The 16,883-nt window shown below is 36.7% G+C and overlaps 1 protein-coding gene and 1 long non-coding RNA gene across 5 annotated transcripts in view; one reads left to right on the forward strand and one right to left on the reverse strand.

Annotated features, from left to right (window-relative positions):
• Positions 1–109: 109 nt before the first annotated feature.
• Positions 110–16,883, reverse strand: part of PACRG (PARK2 coregulated) — a 215,672-nt gene continuing 198,898 nt past the window's right edge. For all 4 annotated transcript variants that reach the window (XM_017746174.1, XM_017746163.1, XM_017746166.1 and 1 more), the window contains one exon: positions 110–1,213. In XM_017746174.1, the coding sequence (XP_017601663.1) occupies positions 1,059–1,213 (155 nt within the window). In that variant the 3' untranslated portion in view covers positions 110–1,058. The remainder of the gene's footprint in view (positions 1,214–16,883) is intronic.
• Positions 3,519–14,347, forward strand: LOC108449630. Its single transcript, XR_001865869.1, has 3 exons — positions 3,519–3,631; positions 9,435–9,523; positions 11,017–14,347. It is a non-coding gene; the product is annotated as an uncharacterized LOC108449630 (long non-coding RNA).

Consider the following 16,883-nt stretch of genomic DNA (forward strand, 5'->3'; position numbering starts at 1 on the left):
TATAGTGTTCTCCATGAGATACCTCAGACTCATTTTTTTTTTTTTTTTTTTTTTTGGTAGGTTTATTCCATAGAAATGCTTAAAAAGCAATAAAGTCAATCTCAATAGCTTTGCTTAAATCCATGTTTATATCAGTTCTGTGTTATAGGTACACAGGGAGAAACTAACTGAGTAGGAAATTGTAAGGGATTCCTACAACAATAGCTGCATTGTTTGCACACATACACACCATAATAATAACAACAGAAAAGCAATAGCAACCTTGCAGTTACAAAAATACCAAGTGCCCTTTAAAAATGTACGTGTACATTCTGTGTTTACCTAGTGTCGCTAGGAACCAATACTTTATGTATGCTGTATCTTCCATCTGATTTATTCAGGCTTTTTTCTGGGCTTCTTTTCTTCATAACTGTGTTTGTGCCTTATGTTCACCAAGAGAAACCCAAGTTCCATGAGTAAACACCTGGAAGCTGAGAACAGGAGTGTGTAAGAAACCTTGATTAATTTAATGACAGTGCTTTATAATGGAAAATATAAATTTTCCTTCTGCAATTGGTATATACATTCAACAGTTTTATTGTATGTCAGTGCACATTATTCAGCACAGCTGCTAGAGAGGCATTGCTGAACTGGTGTTTCTCTTCCATGACAAACACCTATTAAGCAGTCAGCATAAACTCTTCTTGTTACAGCCTCTGACATCACCCTCAGGGCAAGCGGACACAGAACAGCAATTGCTGAATCGCGTATGAAAATTATAGTTTTATTGTCTACACAAGTGAAGGTTTAACTCAGATTCCTGTTCAAGTCAGCTCTGTTATAAAGGAGTGATTCTTTCAGGGAACAAACAAGCACAGTACACCATTGTAATCAAAGGAACAGACACTACTTATGTATTGGAAAGCCTTGTTCACAATAGTGCTAACACTCCAATGCCCCAGAAGCCACTATTTTAGCAGCTGTAGAGAAAATAAAGCATGACTAACAAGATGCCATACAGAGTCAGATACAGTTTTTTTAGAGCACAGGTGGAATCATCCCATTTAATATAATTCAGTTTAAATGCACGACCAATAAGTGGGGATCATGTATTTAATGTTTATATAAGCATGTTCTCCACCGTAGCGTTCAAAGAGTTCCAGTGTCTCTTGAATGAGAACTCCAACATTTTCACGCTTCTGCTGGCTGTATTCTATCCCATCACCTAAATTAACTGGTTAATAAAAGAAAAAAAAAAAAAAAAAAAAAAAAAAAGAGAAAAAGAAAAGAATTATATTGAATTTTGTCTTACACTTCAAAATAATGACATAGGAAATTGCAATTACTGGTCAATTACTGTGCCTCTATTAGAAACTTTTCTGTGACATGAAACAGAGCTGAATTTGAAAACAGGATGGGTTTGGTATCTCTATAAGGCTTTGCTCAGGCTCCAGCTTCAAATGCTTTCAAAATGTACGTATGCATTACTTCAGTACCTAAGCAAAAATCCTAATGAAACTAAACCACATTCTTTTATAAGATGAATGTGGATTCTCACTTTCACAGTTCACCTCTAAAACCATTACTACTTTATTTTTAACACTGCTTACTTAAGACAAAATTCTACTGCCAGATGCATAAGCACTTGTCTAAAAAATTACTTATTCTAGACTTGTTATGGTTTGAAATCTTAACTAGGTATTAGTTTGGGGTGCTCCACATTAGTCATCATATTAACACATTTTTGTTGTTCCTGATAGAGGGAACTTAGCTAAAAGAGATTTTTGGTGTATATCATGGTGCTCATTCAATTTCAGCTTCCTGAAAAATGTGCAAAATTAAGTCAATGTCAAAAGGACAAATTATTGCAGCCCCCAGGTGCAGTAACATTTACTGCTGTTTTCTCTGACATGGACTAGCAAGGATGACACACGCTCATACACACAGACCATAATTCTTTAAAAATCAGTATGAATACCGTGACACCAAAATAAAATCAATAAGAAATAACTTCACCTACAAAGTTGCTGAGAGATTTAAAGGTAGAAAATATATTTCATTTGGTTTTAAAACAATATTCTGAAAAGTATCAGAAAAAGTATCTGTATATATATTCCAAGATGTGTGAAAACTAATTTGGAAGGGGCAGAATGTACTCAGATCCTGTTTGGTGTAGTGGGGGAGGTGGGGCAGCTGTCACACTGCTGTAGGGTAGTCCACATGCAAGCAGCCAGTGGCCTCACTCTGGGCAGTGGTGACAATGTGCCCATGTTAACATCTCAAACACTCAGTGGCAGAGAAAGAGCCACTTTCTTTCAGCCAGAGAAAGACCCATTTGTCAAGACAATGCAACTTCTCAGGCAGAGCCGGCCTTTCACATTTGAAACAGGGCAAACAGGCAAACACGAGGGCAAGGGTAGATTTTGCCCCCACTGCTGCTTCCAGATCCCCAGGTTGATGCAATGTAGATGTACAACTCCACCCATCCTCACAGCCTCTTCTAGATCTAAGCCCAAAGATCTGGATTTAAAGCTTGTGGTTTTGTTACCAGCAAAAACTGAAGAACCACGATCATGAAGAAACAGCTGGTGAACATGGGTAAAAATCACCCTTTTGATGAATTTTCCTGTAAAATATCTGACTGCTTACACATATTTATGTCACTTTACTTTTTATGAAATGGTTACACAAATACAGACGTGACATACAAGGACTGTGCTTCTGAGTGGGAAGGAGGTAATTTTTTAAAATGATGATTACTTTTAAGCACACAAATATTTTCCAAGACATTAACTATTAATTTCATTGACATGAAAAGCCAGGATTGTGACAACAGAATTTATTACAATGAATTTACTGTAATGCTACAAACAACAGATTATGAGAGTGCATAGAAAACACCAAGAACTATTAAAAAAAGGATTGACTTATACAAAAAAAACAGTGCAAAAAGAAAAGCACACCACAACTGAGTGCAATTTAGAGTAAACATGGTTTGCTCTTGCAGAAGGCAACTGAGATAACTGTGCCTCATCACCTGTCTTGCATGTGCACTGCAAGCCCTCCCCAGAACACCTGGAGGTATTTCTGATTTCACCAGTTTGAGCAAAGGAAATCCTGAACCTTGACCTAAGTCTTGGCAAATACGTAAAGGAATTACTGACTTTCCAACCATATGTCTATTATCTGTAATTTTAAGCCTACACACATGCTCTGCTAATGAGCTTACACAGCTTTCATCGTTCTTTCAAAGAAGTAGTAAAAAAAATCAGCTGTCTGGAAGTAATGGTGATACATTTCTAAGGAAGTCTGGGGGAGGCCAATGAGAAGCCACGATAACGCTGGTAGCAGAGGTATTTTCCAGAATTGCATGTTACAATCTTTATTATGGAGCATAGTCTGTACAAAAAATTATGTCTTAGATGCTTGATTAAAAGGTATCTAAGAGTATGAGGCAATGATAAAGGAAAGAGTCTGCAAGGGAAGACTGAATGTGTGATGTATAGACCGTCATTACAATTTTTTTTTCCTACAGACCATCTGTGCTATATGAAGGTTTGTATCCTCAAGACAGCCATAATCCACACTAATGTCATGACACAAGCTACAACCAACAATACTAGAAAGGTTATGTCAGCATCAAGGTCACCTGGTAAGTATTAAAATAGCTATCCTATGTACTTATAGGAATTAACAAAGCTTTCATACAAAAAAGATAATCATTAACCCAAGAGGACAACATCCATTAAATGGATAAGTCAGAATTATCTGCCCAATGCATCTAAGGGTAAATATCTACTCATAATAATAATGATGATTAGCAGGAAAAAAATAGCCACTAAAGTATAGCGGTCTCAGCATGCCCTTCTCTGGTTTGACTTTATTTCCAAGTTAGTTTGCCTGAGAAGCCAGCTTTGTCAGCCACAAAAATGTTGCATATGTAAAGAGTGAACATGGATCTGATTCAAACTCTTTATGAAGTTGTCCTTTGTGAGGAAGAATAAATCAACATGAAAATGCTGGGATGCACATTTGTCATATCTCTGCCTCAAAGTGAAACGTCTGGCAAATTCAGCATGCACCAAGAACTCATTTCAGAGTAAATGTTATTTCTATGTTTAGAAGAAACGCACTGAAGGACTACCAACAGATCTAGAGGATTGCTATCAGGAAAAGATCTTACTTTCCCTTTCTAGATCAAAAAGTTAGTTCCCAGTCTCCCAAATCATGCACCAAAGGTTTTATGGTGCTTGAAGTGAAGTGAAAGTCTTTGCACCTGTCAAGACCTGTGTTAGCTGATGAAATCACCCGGCACACCAAGGCCAGGAGCGGCACTCCCTGCCCTCCCAATGCCAGCTGCTGTAGCCAAGGAAACCCTGCTCAGACCCTCAGGGACTGAACTCAGCATTTGGCAGGGAACAGAGGAGGATTTGAATTTTGCTATAAAAGGTGGTTTGTATTTGAGTCTAGACATGCTTCTATTCATGATTCGGGATATTAAAGAAATTCTGGTGTTATTTGTATTCTATGTCATTTCATTTTAAAGTTTCACTAGGGTAATGCTACAAATATAAAATTTTATTGCTTTAAAGAAGGACAAGCAAGTTCCTCTCTATGCACTAAGAGCCTGATATGGCAGTTTTGACATCCTGGTGTTGACAAGAAAGGTAAACAAACCCTTAAACTCACTCAGATCTATTCTTAACTCTAGACATTTGTTAGCATCTGAAAGTGTCCAAGACATTCTTTTAGTTTATTAGATTTCACTTCAAGGCAGGCTGGATCTCAAAAAGAGGAGTTCTTAATCCCCTAAATATGTTGCTTGTAAGTATTTCACAGAGACCAGAGGTTGCTCCTGGTGGTGATTGTTCCAAAGGTTCTGCTTTACACAAATTAAAGTCAGGGTTTTCATACACCTGTTGTTGCAGGGATGTCATAGATCTTGGGATATTAGATTTTCCACAAATTTTAAATACCTGAGGAATGCTTAGTACTGGAATAACAAAATATATTTCTGAAGTGACTGTGAAGACAGCCCCATGTCCCCAGTTTAGACAACATTTTAAATCAAATTGTAACTCAAATGTCATTCCTTTATTCTTTACTGATGAAAGTGGTTTTTTACTGATTTTAAGTGCATATAGTCACACTTGTGTATTTCAACTTGTCTTGGAACAAATGATTCTTGGAAGAAATTTTTGAAGTGCTACTAGTTAACAAAGAGCTCTGGTATAATGGAGTGAGCTTTTTTGTCGGCTTTTTCTTTTTTTTGTACACAAATCAATAAAACTACTTGGAAAGATAGGCATCATTCCTTCCTTTTGGATCTTGAGAAACAAAGATACTGAAAGGTAAAGTGACTTGCTCCAAGTCATGGAAGGTATCAGTCACAAACTCAACTTTTATTGTCAATAATGAAAGTACTATTTATGGTAAAATACAACCATGGAAAAAATCGGTTTTAAGCAGCTCAGTTCACCCTAGTCAAACCAACACGTATTTTCAGCAATTAGAATGACTACAGTAATGCAACATGCTAACCTGAATGTTAGTTCAAAACAAAAAAAGCCAGCTGCATTGAGATTGAACCTGTCACATAACAAAATGCAGTTAAGCAGTATAAACTAGCATTAAAACATTTTGAGGAAAATTTCAGGACTTTCTTTCCCTCTAGGAGCCATCACCAATATGAAGAAATAAATGGAAGCTGATTTAATCTATAGGCTGGCATGCATCTATGTCAGGGTTCACATCATGTAAGTTCACTGCTCAGGTACAGTTCAGAGCTTAATTAAGTTTTCAAAGTCTTCTTGTTAGGATAAATTTAATTGTCATAGAATGTGTTGGCTTCCTGACTGGAGTGGAAAATGAAAGCCCTGATGAGTCAGTGTGGGGAGAGAGAGGAAGGCTCCTCGGCACCACTCCTATCACTGTGACTCAGAACTGTGCTTTGAAATTGTCAGCTCCAGGAAAGATGAGGTAGTTCAGCCTCCCTGTTCATTTAATTGAAAGTCTGTGAAAAGTCACAGGGTAAGACTCTAAACCCCTCCTGTCTGCTAAGAAACAGTGGGACATTGCCAGTTCATTTCACTCAGGATAAGGAAGAGACACCAGGAGGTTATGACTTCTGGTTGTTACTAACCCACACAGAGAACCCCATGTTCCCTCTGTGAAGGCTCATAGTAATGCGAACATCAGTTTTAAATGTTCCTTAGGATAAGTCTAGATTATGTACACACTAAGTGCAAACTGGCCTCATGCAGGCTGGCCCCAAAGCTAGAATGTTGAAAAGAAGAGCTCATAGAGTAGTTTATGTTGGAAGGAACCTCTGGAGTCATCTGGTCCAAATGCTCTGCTCTAAGTCAGCTCTGTTTCCTAAGTTAGATCAGGTTGCTCAGGGTGGAATATCTGCTGTTGCTCAGCACAGAGCAATCTCAGAACAGGAAATGGTGCAGAGATCTCTTTGAGCTGGAGAGATTTTCACCAGCCATTTCAAATGTAATGGAGGAGAGTGCTACTCCTTTAATATAAAAATGTCTTTCATGAAGGAGGGTTTGCTGGAGTTACAAATGTAATAGGGAGAATTCTTATCTGTTATGATACAAAAAAAAAAAAAAAATCTAAACTTTTGGTATAGTAACAGATTACCACATATATAACACTGCTTTTGGAAGCTTGATCTTATTCCAAGGAAAGAAGCACAAATTTGGCTGAAAGATCAATAAAATTTAATAAACACTCTGACTTGAAATCATGAAACAATTTAAAAAACTCAACATGTATATTTCAAAGTACTTTAAAACATTGAAGCTAAATGTATTAATATAACTTAAGAAGGCCAAATCTTTGAATAAGCACAGACCTGTTTTTTGACACTATCAACACTTGTCTCTTGCTTTACTTGGCTCTTCCTTCTATTTTTCATCACTAGTGCTGAGTGTTTATCACTTTACGATGCTACAGTACTGCAGAGATTACAGAAGAATGTTTCAGTCCAAGAAGGCATATATGCTTGGAATTTAAAAAGAATACTAATATAGAGACATTTCAGCTCATCATGTCTTAGAGAAGATTTTCTTAATTCTCATTGAAGGCATTTTGCTTTAGCACAAAATACAGATTCTTCCTATAGTTCTCTTCCATATGCAGCTAGCTTTTAGTTATTTCATAAATTAGCATTTATAGCAAAATGAAAGTGCTGTTACTATAAACGCTATTCAGAAAGTCAACAAGTCAGCAAGTAGACGAAGTGCTCTGATTGGACAGGAAACATGGAAATGATGTTTTCCTGATGATGTAAGCTAACTAGAGATAGCTGCAACTACTTGCAAATTGCTGTAGTAAAAAACCAAACCAAAACAAAAACCTAAACCCAAAAAACCAGAAAACCCAACTGAAAATGAACCAAGACAGCAGCTGTTACTGCAGTTTTTCCATTTCCAGGAAATGTTAGCAATATCAGATGTAATCCTTTCTAAGCCCAGGTTTTGGGGTTTTTTGCTGTTTGATTTTTTTTTAATAGAAGTACAAGAATGAAAAAAGAAATCACAGCTTTTGTAATAAAATTTATTAGCAAACGTATCAATGTGGTAAAAAAGAAGAGAATATTTTTTCCTTTATGAGTACTTAAACTTCCCCAATTAATTTAGACTTTGAAGTGTGCTTATGTCTGTGCTACAGATCAATATCAAACAAAGTAGAGTTAAATAATTTTAGACAAATAGTATGCTCAACAGGGGAATGGAATTTGGAGGCTGACATCTTGTCGGCCTTGGTACACTCTTTACTATTGCAAAACAATATATTAGTCCCAAATCACACTTAATGTGCAACAAGAGTTGCACCAGTTATGCAAATCCAATGTTCTGCCAGTTGTTTTAGATATATGTATATAAGCTAGTACAAAGTAAATAATATTTTTTTTTGTTGGAAATCATGTTTGTGTGTGCAAAATTTGCATAGCTTTGCTGGACTGATGTAAAATGTTTGTTCATCCCATTAATTTCTCATCCAAATATAGCATCATTAATGCAAAAGGAATTAAAACCATAAAAAACCAAATCTTTGCATGTGTGTGGAATGAACATAATTTATTTTTAGTGTAATTCAAAGTGACAAACCTGAAAGTCCTCAAGTGCTTCGAAGATCACTGATTTCGACATGGAACACAATCCTAAACCAGCCAATTTTTGACATTGAGTTACATACATACCTAAACCCAAGATGCTTAGCAATCCATCCTCCTTCCACCAATGGAAGTTTTGAATTAATGCAACCAAAATGCTTTTAAGGGGGAACCCTATGTTTTTCTTCACAAGCAAAAAGCTCAGTAATCCATTACTTTGTGTTAATAACTGCTGCTATGTTTGTACATCTGCCATGTACTAATGGAATCAGTTGTGTATAATTTCACCATTCAAAATCATTACCATTTGAGAACTCTGCTTGGTCTAGCTTGCCCATGAAAAATGGCAATGACAACTGAATTCCTTCAATGACTGCTTTCCTAACTTTGTGACAGAAGGGTGAACCCTTTGTTGTCATGGGAAGTTTCGCCTCAACCTGAGGAGAAACTTTTTTACATTGAGGGTGGCAGAGCACTGGAACAGGCAGCCAACGGAGGTCATGGGGTCTCCCTGTCTGGAGACATTCCAAACCCACCTGGACACGTTCCTGTGTCACCTGCTCTAGCTGACCCTGCCTTGGCAGGGGGGTTGGACTACGTGATCTCCTTTCCAGCCCTAACTATTCCGTGATTCTGTGGAATGCAACTAAATAAAAATAGGTCAATGCATTAAAAATTTCCCATCAAAATTATGGAAGCAAGTGGTTAGATATGTCTATAGGTTGCTGAATATGCCTGAAGTTGCCAGTTTTCTAGTTTCACTGTTCCTTAATTAAGCTAAAAAAGCAAGAGCCTGAAGTCAACAGAGGGTGTTTTAGCAGTGATTTGAGAAAGGACAAGGAGATGAAAGCTATGAATGACTGTGTGGATTTGCCAAGATTTCTTTCATTGGTGTAGGACAAGGACAGAATTTATGCAGTTTAAAGGACAACGAGCACTGAAACTGGAATGTGCTATTTTATCCTCAAGCGAGACATAAAGGAACACCTTGCTCCCCAGATATCAGTACTATAAGGACCAGGATATCTCCTTCTGGTGTGTCTTTATATTATTGCAAAATACAGATGTAAATGAATTGAGTAATCTGATTACTCTTCCTTTGTTTTTCCAGTTGAGTTAATGCATATTATAGATTTTAAAAAAATAGCTTTCTCAAGATGTAGATTTCCTTTCTTTTTATGAAGGACATAAAAATAAATACTTATCAAAAGCTAGTTAACAGCTATTAATTTTTACATTAAGAAAAGCATATATTTGAATTCATAACAGCTTTTCAAGCAAACAGAAAAAAGCCAATTTTTATACAACTAAAATGTATTATAATCTGTAGTCTTACAGGAATGAAAAACAGATAAAAAGAGAAAGGAAACTGTGTCCCCTAAGTGTGGTGTTTCTGGAGATTCACGGCTTTTGAATTTGGTAAGTTGAAGCCTTTTGAAAGCAATGTAGAAACTGCACATACACCACATCCAGACTGATTTTTTTTTTTTTTTTAGCTATAGGAGTCTGAATTAAGTGTGAAAACAAGATAAGTAAATAAAAACTATTTCATTAGTGACTCTTAACTGGAAAACACTCAATCTTCTTCCTGTCTAAATTACACCAGCACCAGGTGACAGAAGACATTTACATGTCAGTAACCTGACTTAGATCACTTACTAAGATTTAGTAGACTGACACACTCTTGCAATACACAGCAAAACCTTTTGTTTTGCCACTTATGCAATGTTTATAAGACTACTTCCTTCACTGTCTCATATAAAATCATGATTTACTGTGCCACTATAGATATCACAGACTCTAGGCTGTTTATCAAAATGTACTCCTAATGTTTTCACAAAGGGATCACAGTGTTATTAAAACACAAGCATTTTAGTGAGGCCTAAATACAATTGTTTGTAACAAAGAAGTAATTGCATACAATAAGTGTGTATAAAAACAATAGGATGGAAAATTATTAGCATTTTTTAAGGTAAAATTAGTATTGAAATACATTATAATATTTTAAAAGAAAATTATTTTTAATATATTCCATATATTTATTTCATTACACTTTATTACTTTTCTTCATTGTTTTAAGAAAATGGTCTCAGTCCAGTAAAAATTATTAATTAAAGGTCATTTTCCCCATTCCATATAGCATTTTTTCTGATAAAAATAAAAAAGCATTCAAAGATCCTAGCTATAGGAGTGAGAATTAAGGATATACTTTTCTGATTTCCAGTGTGCATGACACAGTTTTACTGTTGGCATGTATGAATATAGGAAAAAAACTGCTGCTCTTACTTGCATTGCTTACACCTGAAGAATTGCAATCATCCAGAAGCATATAATGCCTTAAGGCTGTTGGAAAAAAGACCTTTAAACATCTATTCTGGAACTACATGGGAGCAAAAAAAACTTTTCTGTGTGCAAAGAGGATATATGCCATGCTCAGCACTGTGAATTGGAACCTGGTTAACACTGATCATACACGTGTCATAACAGAGAAAACCTCCAACTGCTAATGATGCAGCACTTCTGGTTCACTTTGTAAAGCTTCTCTTAATATCCTTTCACTTCATTACAAAAGCAGCGAACCTGAACAGTCATGCTTAAAAAAAAATCTTTGTTTCTCAGGTGAATTTGTAGCTGCTTGTCCAAAACTGCTGCACATATCATGTATCTATAGGCTGATGGCAGTGAAGTAGTTACAGTAATTTCATCTCCTTTGCAGTGGTCATTTGAGTGTTTGCTATCCTGATTTGCTGCCACACCAGGGCTTTAAAGCACGAGAGTAGAAATTTTGTCATTTATCATTCTCCAGCCAATCCCGACAAATATGACCATTTTTGTTCTCTAACATTTCTAAAGCATGCTACATTTTGTAACCACAATCTTAATTCTCTATTCATCATTCACTTATCTTACAGTCCTTCCAGCCCTGGTGCCTGACAAGCCTACAACAGCTAAGATTCAGAAGGAAAACAGCTCATACACACACATACACGTGCAAGTCAGGTCAGCGAGGAAGAGACAAGAGAAGAGGCAAGTGATATGGCTGAATGCTCTTGGTCAGCTCAGGCCAGCCTAGAGCTTTATAACAGCCAAGAAAACACTTACACAGCACAGCAGAGTACAGTGTGTTTGAATAGCTGGAGTTTGCATTTTCATGTATTATAATGAGGAGCAAAAGTAAAAAGCTGTCAAGAAAATTCTTCCCTGGCAACTTAAATATGCTTTCCCACACTTGAGTGATCTGAGAGTACATGCACACATTGTAATCAGCTTTACATTAATAACAATGAAATGTCCATTCCTATGAAGGAAAGTCATGAGGGGGGTTTTTAGATAAATTTGGGACACCTTGCAAAGATAACTTGGAAGTCAGCTTGACAATATCTAAGGGACATATTTCAAGAGTAATATTCTCTTGAAGTTTTCCTGGAATACTTATTGCTCAGCGGATAGGGTCACTCTCCAGAGGAAAGGAAGAAGTAACACCTCACAAAATTCCTTTATCGCTTCTCTCCAGCAGACCACAGATGGCTGTTTCATCTCCTGTGTTGTTTAATGCTAATGGCTGCAGTGAGTTTACAGGTGTCTGATCCAACTCTGCAGCTGCAGTGCTGAATTGGTACCCATGGAAGCACTACCTCAAGATTAAGAGAAAATTCTGCATCAGAACTGAGCATTTTTGGACAACAGCAGCTAGAGCAGAATGATGATTTTGAAGGAAACGATGATATGTTATTTTAAGGGAAAAGAATAACATATATTAGCCTCAGTAAAATCACGTGAAGAAAATTCATGAGTCACCAAGAAATGTCATCACTGGATAGTGGTATCTGGAAAAGTCCTCCTGAATTACTTGTCCTAACACAGCCAAAGTTTATTGGGTGCTTGACTGATAAGTAAAATAGACATTTCTTGTCTGAGGGAGAAGAATGTGGACATGGGAGAAGTAGAAGACAAACAAAGGCTGAAAGTGGAGGAAGGGAAGCCAAGGACATTCCTTTGGCTAGTTAATTTTCCAAAGTATGCTTCATAAAGGTTCTAACTCACATGAACGTATGCATTATGGGTTAGCATAACTATTCCACAGTGTAACTTAAAATATCCCACTGGATGCCGATTAAGATGTTGTGTCTGAGCCTGTTGACTTTCTGCTGTAATTTTGTAGCAAAACACGGTGAAAGGGTAGATAGGCTTATCTGCACATCTGTTGCTAGAACCCAATACCTTTGCTTTACAGTTATGAGTAAGAATCTCACCTACTTAAAAGTCTGCTTGGGAAATTATTAGAACGGAATGTCAACCATAGGGCATAGGACTCTCACAGGAACGTGTGTATCAGCTAAAGAATTGGCTTTATGAGATGGAGGAGGTGAACTGAAGCTGTTACCAGCCTGTGAGAAGAGAGGTACCAACAGCCTCCCAGTGCTTGAGACCTCTCCTCTTCTACTGTCTTCTTTTCCTTTAATTGTATGGATTAAAAAAAAAAAAAAAAAAAAAAAAAAATCCCGATATCTCTTGCTGGTTTGGTAATATCCTCATTTTACAGAGGCACCAGCTTTCCTCTCTACCTAATATCACAAAATGGAGAAAAGTCAGTAAGTTCAGGCATGCTTTTTATCAGATCTAGTGCCTCAGCCATCTGCCTCAACAGTTCCTGAAACTGCTGATAGTTGTCTGGCAGAGATTACAACCACTGTCACTAAATCCTGAGAAGACATTGAACAAGACAGGCTAATATTAATTTATTTACATATCCTTACCCTTGTAATATATCTCTATCTAGCAGCTCAGAATGGCTTAAATTGGGGTTATGGTTCTAGTTCTGCAGGGGAAATGGCACAAGAAGATAACTTGATTTTGCAGGAGAAGAACAATAATAGCACTCTCAATTTTCAGCTAACAGACTGACTTAACTTCACACATCCACAGAAGACAACTGTGAAAACAGGCAGAATTAGAGACACAGGGCAGGAGAAAACATTGTGGTATAAATCCTTTACAGCCAGAATGGAAATTTAGACCACGTCAGGAATTGCAGCACTTAATATCTGTCACGTGGGCTCTGCAGGAGACTCAATAGGGCTGCATTAAATTTACTTCTCAGCATATAGCAGGAGTTGGATTCCCAAGAGCAGCATTCAAGTGAGTGAAGGGCTGATCAGTGAGTCTCACAGAGGTAGCCAGTGGGGAACAGGGAGCAGAACAGTTTTTCTCTGAGACTTAAATATTTGCATCTGGCCTCGAGCTACAGCCCAGGAGCTTTCCTGGTTGTAGATAGCAATTGCCATTCCTTCTGGGTGAGACCAAATGATTTCTTTAAAAGCAAGTTGTGTCATGAAACAGTAGCGATACCTGTTTCCCATGGATGCATGCTGATTTTGCACTACACCTCTTTACAATGACAATTTGTTTCCCACAAGTCCTACCAGCTAATAGGAGGTATGAGCTAAGGCATGTTCTGACACCTTGTATCTCTTGCAAACCCTACAACAGTTCTCTCACCTGGACATGAATTTGGACCTCTCCCTTCTACCCTGATGCTTATTTTTCCAGAAACTCTGCCCCTTTTTCAGTTTCACTGAATTTGGACAATGAGTTTAAAAGTTATGTGAATTGAGGGGGTGGGTGGGGAAGATTTACAGAAAAGAATAACCTTATGGCCCATTACACTTGGTATTTTTAAGAAGGCAGGAAAAAAAATCAGCAAGGGCAACAATGACTGCCTTAGTTTTTATGGTTTAAAAACCTAGTGATGAAGCACCCTCCCAGGAAGCAGGAAACAAGCCCAGCCTATGTCGTTTTAAATCTGCATCTTTCGTGATCAGGGAGATTTCACCTAATTATCAAATTAGTTACTTGCAGAGAAAGGCTCTTGTGACCTCTATGCTTATGATTTGGCAAGGAAGCAGCTGTGAGACAGACCTATTGTTAGACTATAAACTTGTGTCAATAATTCAGAGAAACACAAAGTTTAGCACCTGAATCCAATTTTCAGCAGCTACCTGAGTGGGTCGATCCTGAGCCCTTAGAAGTCCCCAAATGAAGGCTGCAGTGAATCAGAACATCTGTACATGAGCCTAGATAATTAAATGTCTAAATACATATTTACATGAATACAGTCTACAGTGCCAATTTTTAAGTGTTTTGACTTGAACTAACTTCCTAACAGATGGTTATTCTGAATCTATCTTCATTTATTTATGCCTGTTTATGTTTTTACAGATATAAGAAATGATCCAAAGCTTATTCCTTGTCTATTTATTTATATTTTAATAACAGTTAAAGATATTATTGTACTACAAAATTTATAGAAATTATATAAAGATGGTCTTTCTGTGTTGTACTTACACGAGATCCCTCTGAATAGTCAAGGAAAAACTTCCATAACCATAAGGCAAAGTGAACAAGCATAAATAAAATGTTAGAATCATCTATACTATTGTAAGCTTAAGTGAGATGTTGCCATAAAATAAACCCCCAAAAAATCTGAAATCAAAAAAAGAGGAGAAAATACAGGAAGACAAAGAAAGTATTTAAGTGCATGTATGAGAAGCTTCAGAAAGTGTAATTCAATAGAATTAATGCAAAATTTCTCAATAAGATAAAGCTCATGCTACATAAAATGCTGGCTTTGGTATCATAAGCAGATATAGGCCTGACTCAGGAAACTGTCATGCAAATGTTTAAGTGATTGCAAAATCAGGACTAAAGTGTGTTTATTTATATCAAAGCATTTCCTAACTAAAGAAACAAGCATATACAAAGTATTAAGAAATGAAGGGTATATAATACTGCTGCCAGCTATAGTCATGCTTCACCATGTAAATCAATGAGTTTCAGAAAAGTAAATGAGAGAGGGAGTTAGCTTTTCTCTGCCCACTACAGTGATTAATTAGCTTATTTTCAATAAGAAAAGTACTAGCTATGGTGTTATCTCACAGGTTTTTTTTTTTTCACATTATCAATAGTACCAGAAAACAACAGCTGTCCTTTAGCCCTCTAAAAGGAAAAGGCACATGTGACCATGAAACACTATGAGACTTTGGTAAAAAATGTCATGAGAAAGAAAATCTCTGGACATTGAAGTTGTATTTGTTTATATGTAAGTTGTAATATCCAGGAAAAGCAAAGCTTCCCGTAATAATTTTCTTACATTACTATGACATGCATTTTTAATGTATGGCTTTAACTACAATTGTCTGAAGAAGATTCAGAAGATATAAGAGTTGCCAACTTCTATTATACTACTTTACATGCACTCTAACACCACTGCATTTGTACCAAGAAATCTGGTCTGGAAGGAAAGACAAGGAAATTTTCCCACTGAATGATAAAGATGGTTTATTTCCATAAGCTAAATAAATTTTTCAGGAAACATAAACTCAAAAAATTATTGATGTAGAATGGTTTTTATCGCATCAGCTGCAGAACTCCACTGGGGAAAACAGAAAGGAGAAGCCCTTAGGCCACATTTTGTGTGACCTAATTCTTTCAAGGGTATGTTTCTGCAAATTTTTAGGAAGTGACAATGCAAATGAACAACAGTTCCCACTGTGATGTTTTCATGGAATCTCTGCATAACCTCCAAACAGCAGACTTTGCACCAACACTACAGTACACAGTTTTGTTGTAGAGCTTAATTACTTTTGGATGTAAATGAGCAGAAAAACAATTATCACACACCCAGCAGAAGAAATGGTTATGCTTCTATAAATTTCTGGTATTCTACTGCTGGGATTGTCAATTTAAAATTTCAGTCTCTATGCTGCTGCCAGTTAATGATTAGTCTACTACATTTTGGTGAAATTGCACTCCAGTCAAGGGAAATGAAGTAAAAAGATGAGGGAAAAAAGAAACTAATATTGTTGAAGTCTAATTAGAGTAGCAGGGCCAGTGCTGGACTTAGCTGTGATGAGGCTGACTTTCTATTAAACTCAATACACTGAATTCACTGAGAGCAAGATCAAATGCTATGATTTCATTTTCATGGGTGATGTGTTAATAGGAGTGGGATTAACTTCTTCCTCATGTAGTGATTTTTTTTATATTAATGTAAATCAGAATGCAATCATTCTTCTCTTTCGAAGTATAGTTCTAAAACCTGCCACTTTACTTTCAGAAGGATTAGTGCCATGCAGCTTATTTTGAACTAAATCACACTGCTTTAACAAAGAAAAAAAAATTGCTCTATTGACTTCAGCATCATCAGCAATATCTTCCAGAAATACATTTTAACAGCTTCCTATGTCAGACAACCATTTCTTACTTACATGGTTTTAATTCATGCTCCTTTGTTTCTTTCTAAATGAGTACTTGCAGCAAGTGAATGTGCTTTCATTTCCAAGCTTTTCATTTAAAGAGCTAAAGATCACATTTGAGCCACAGTTGAGAAAAACATGCTAATGATTTTTTTAAGAATATAATTGGATTTTATCTCAAAAAAAGTAATCCTCCAAAATCCTCCCCAAACCCCACAAAACCGCAAGCCAACCCCCTTCCCCAGACCACCCCCCCGCCAAACCAATACCCTGATATTGAACTTTGTATTTCCTCCCTAGAACACCTATGTATCATAATATTGCACTTCTCCTTGAGAAGTGTTAATGGGCATTAATCACAGCTTTAGTAGCCATATATGCTGAAATACTTCTGGGTTCCTGACACATGAAGTCACACTTGGTACAATAAGTATTGATAATAAAATCTTTCTGAATGCCAATAAATATATATTGTGGAGAAATACTACATATGAAGCTTCATCCTTCCACCTACAATTATTTAA

This window comes from Corvus brachyrhynchos, unplaced genomic scaffold (assembly GCF_000691975.1).
Source record: "Corvus brachyrhynchos isolate BGI_N302 unplaced genomic scaffold, ASM69197v1 scaffold70, whole genome shotgun sequence".
NCBI lineage: Eukaryota > Metazoa > Chordata > Aves > Passeriformes > Corvidae > Corvus > Corvus brachyrhynchos.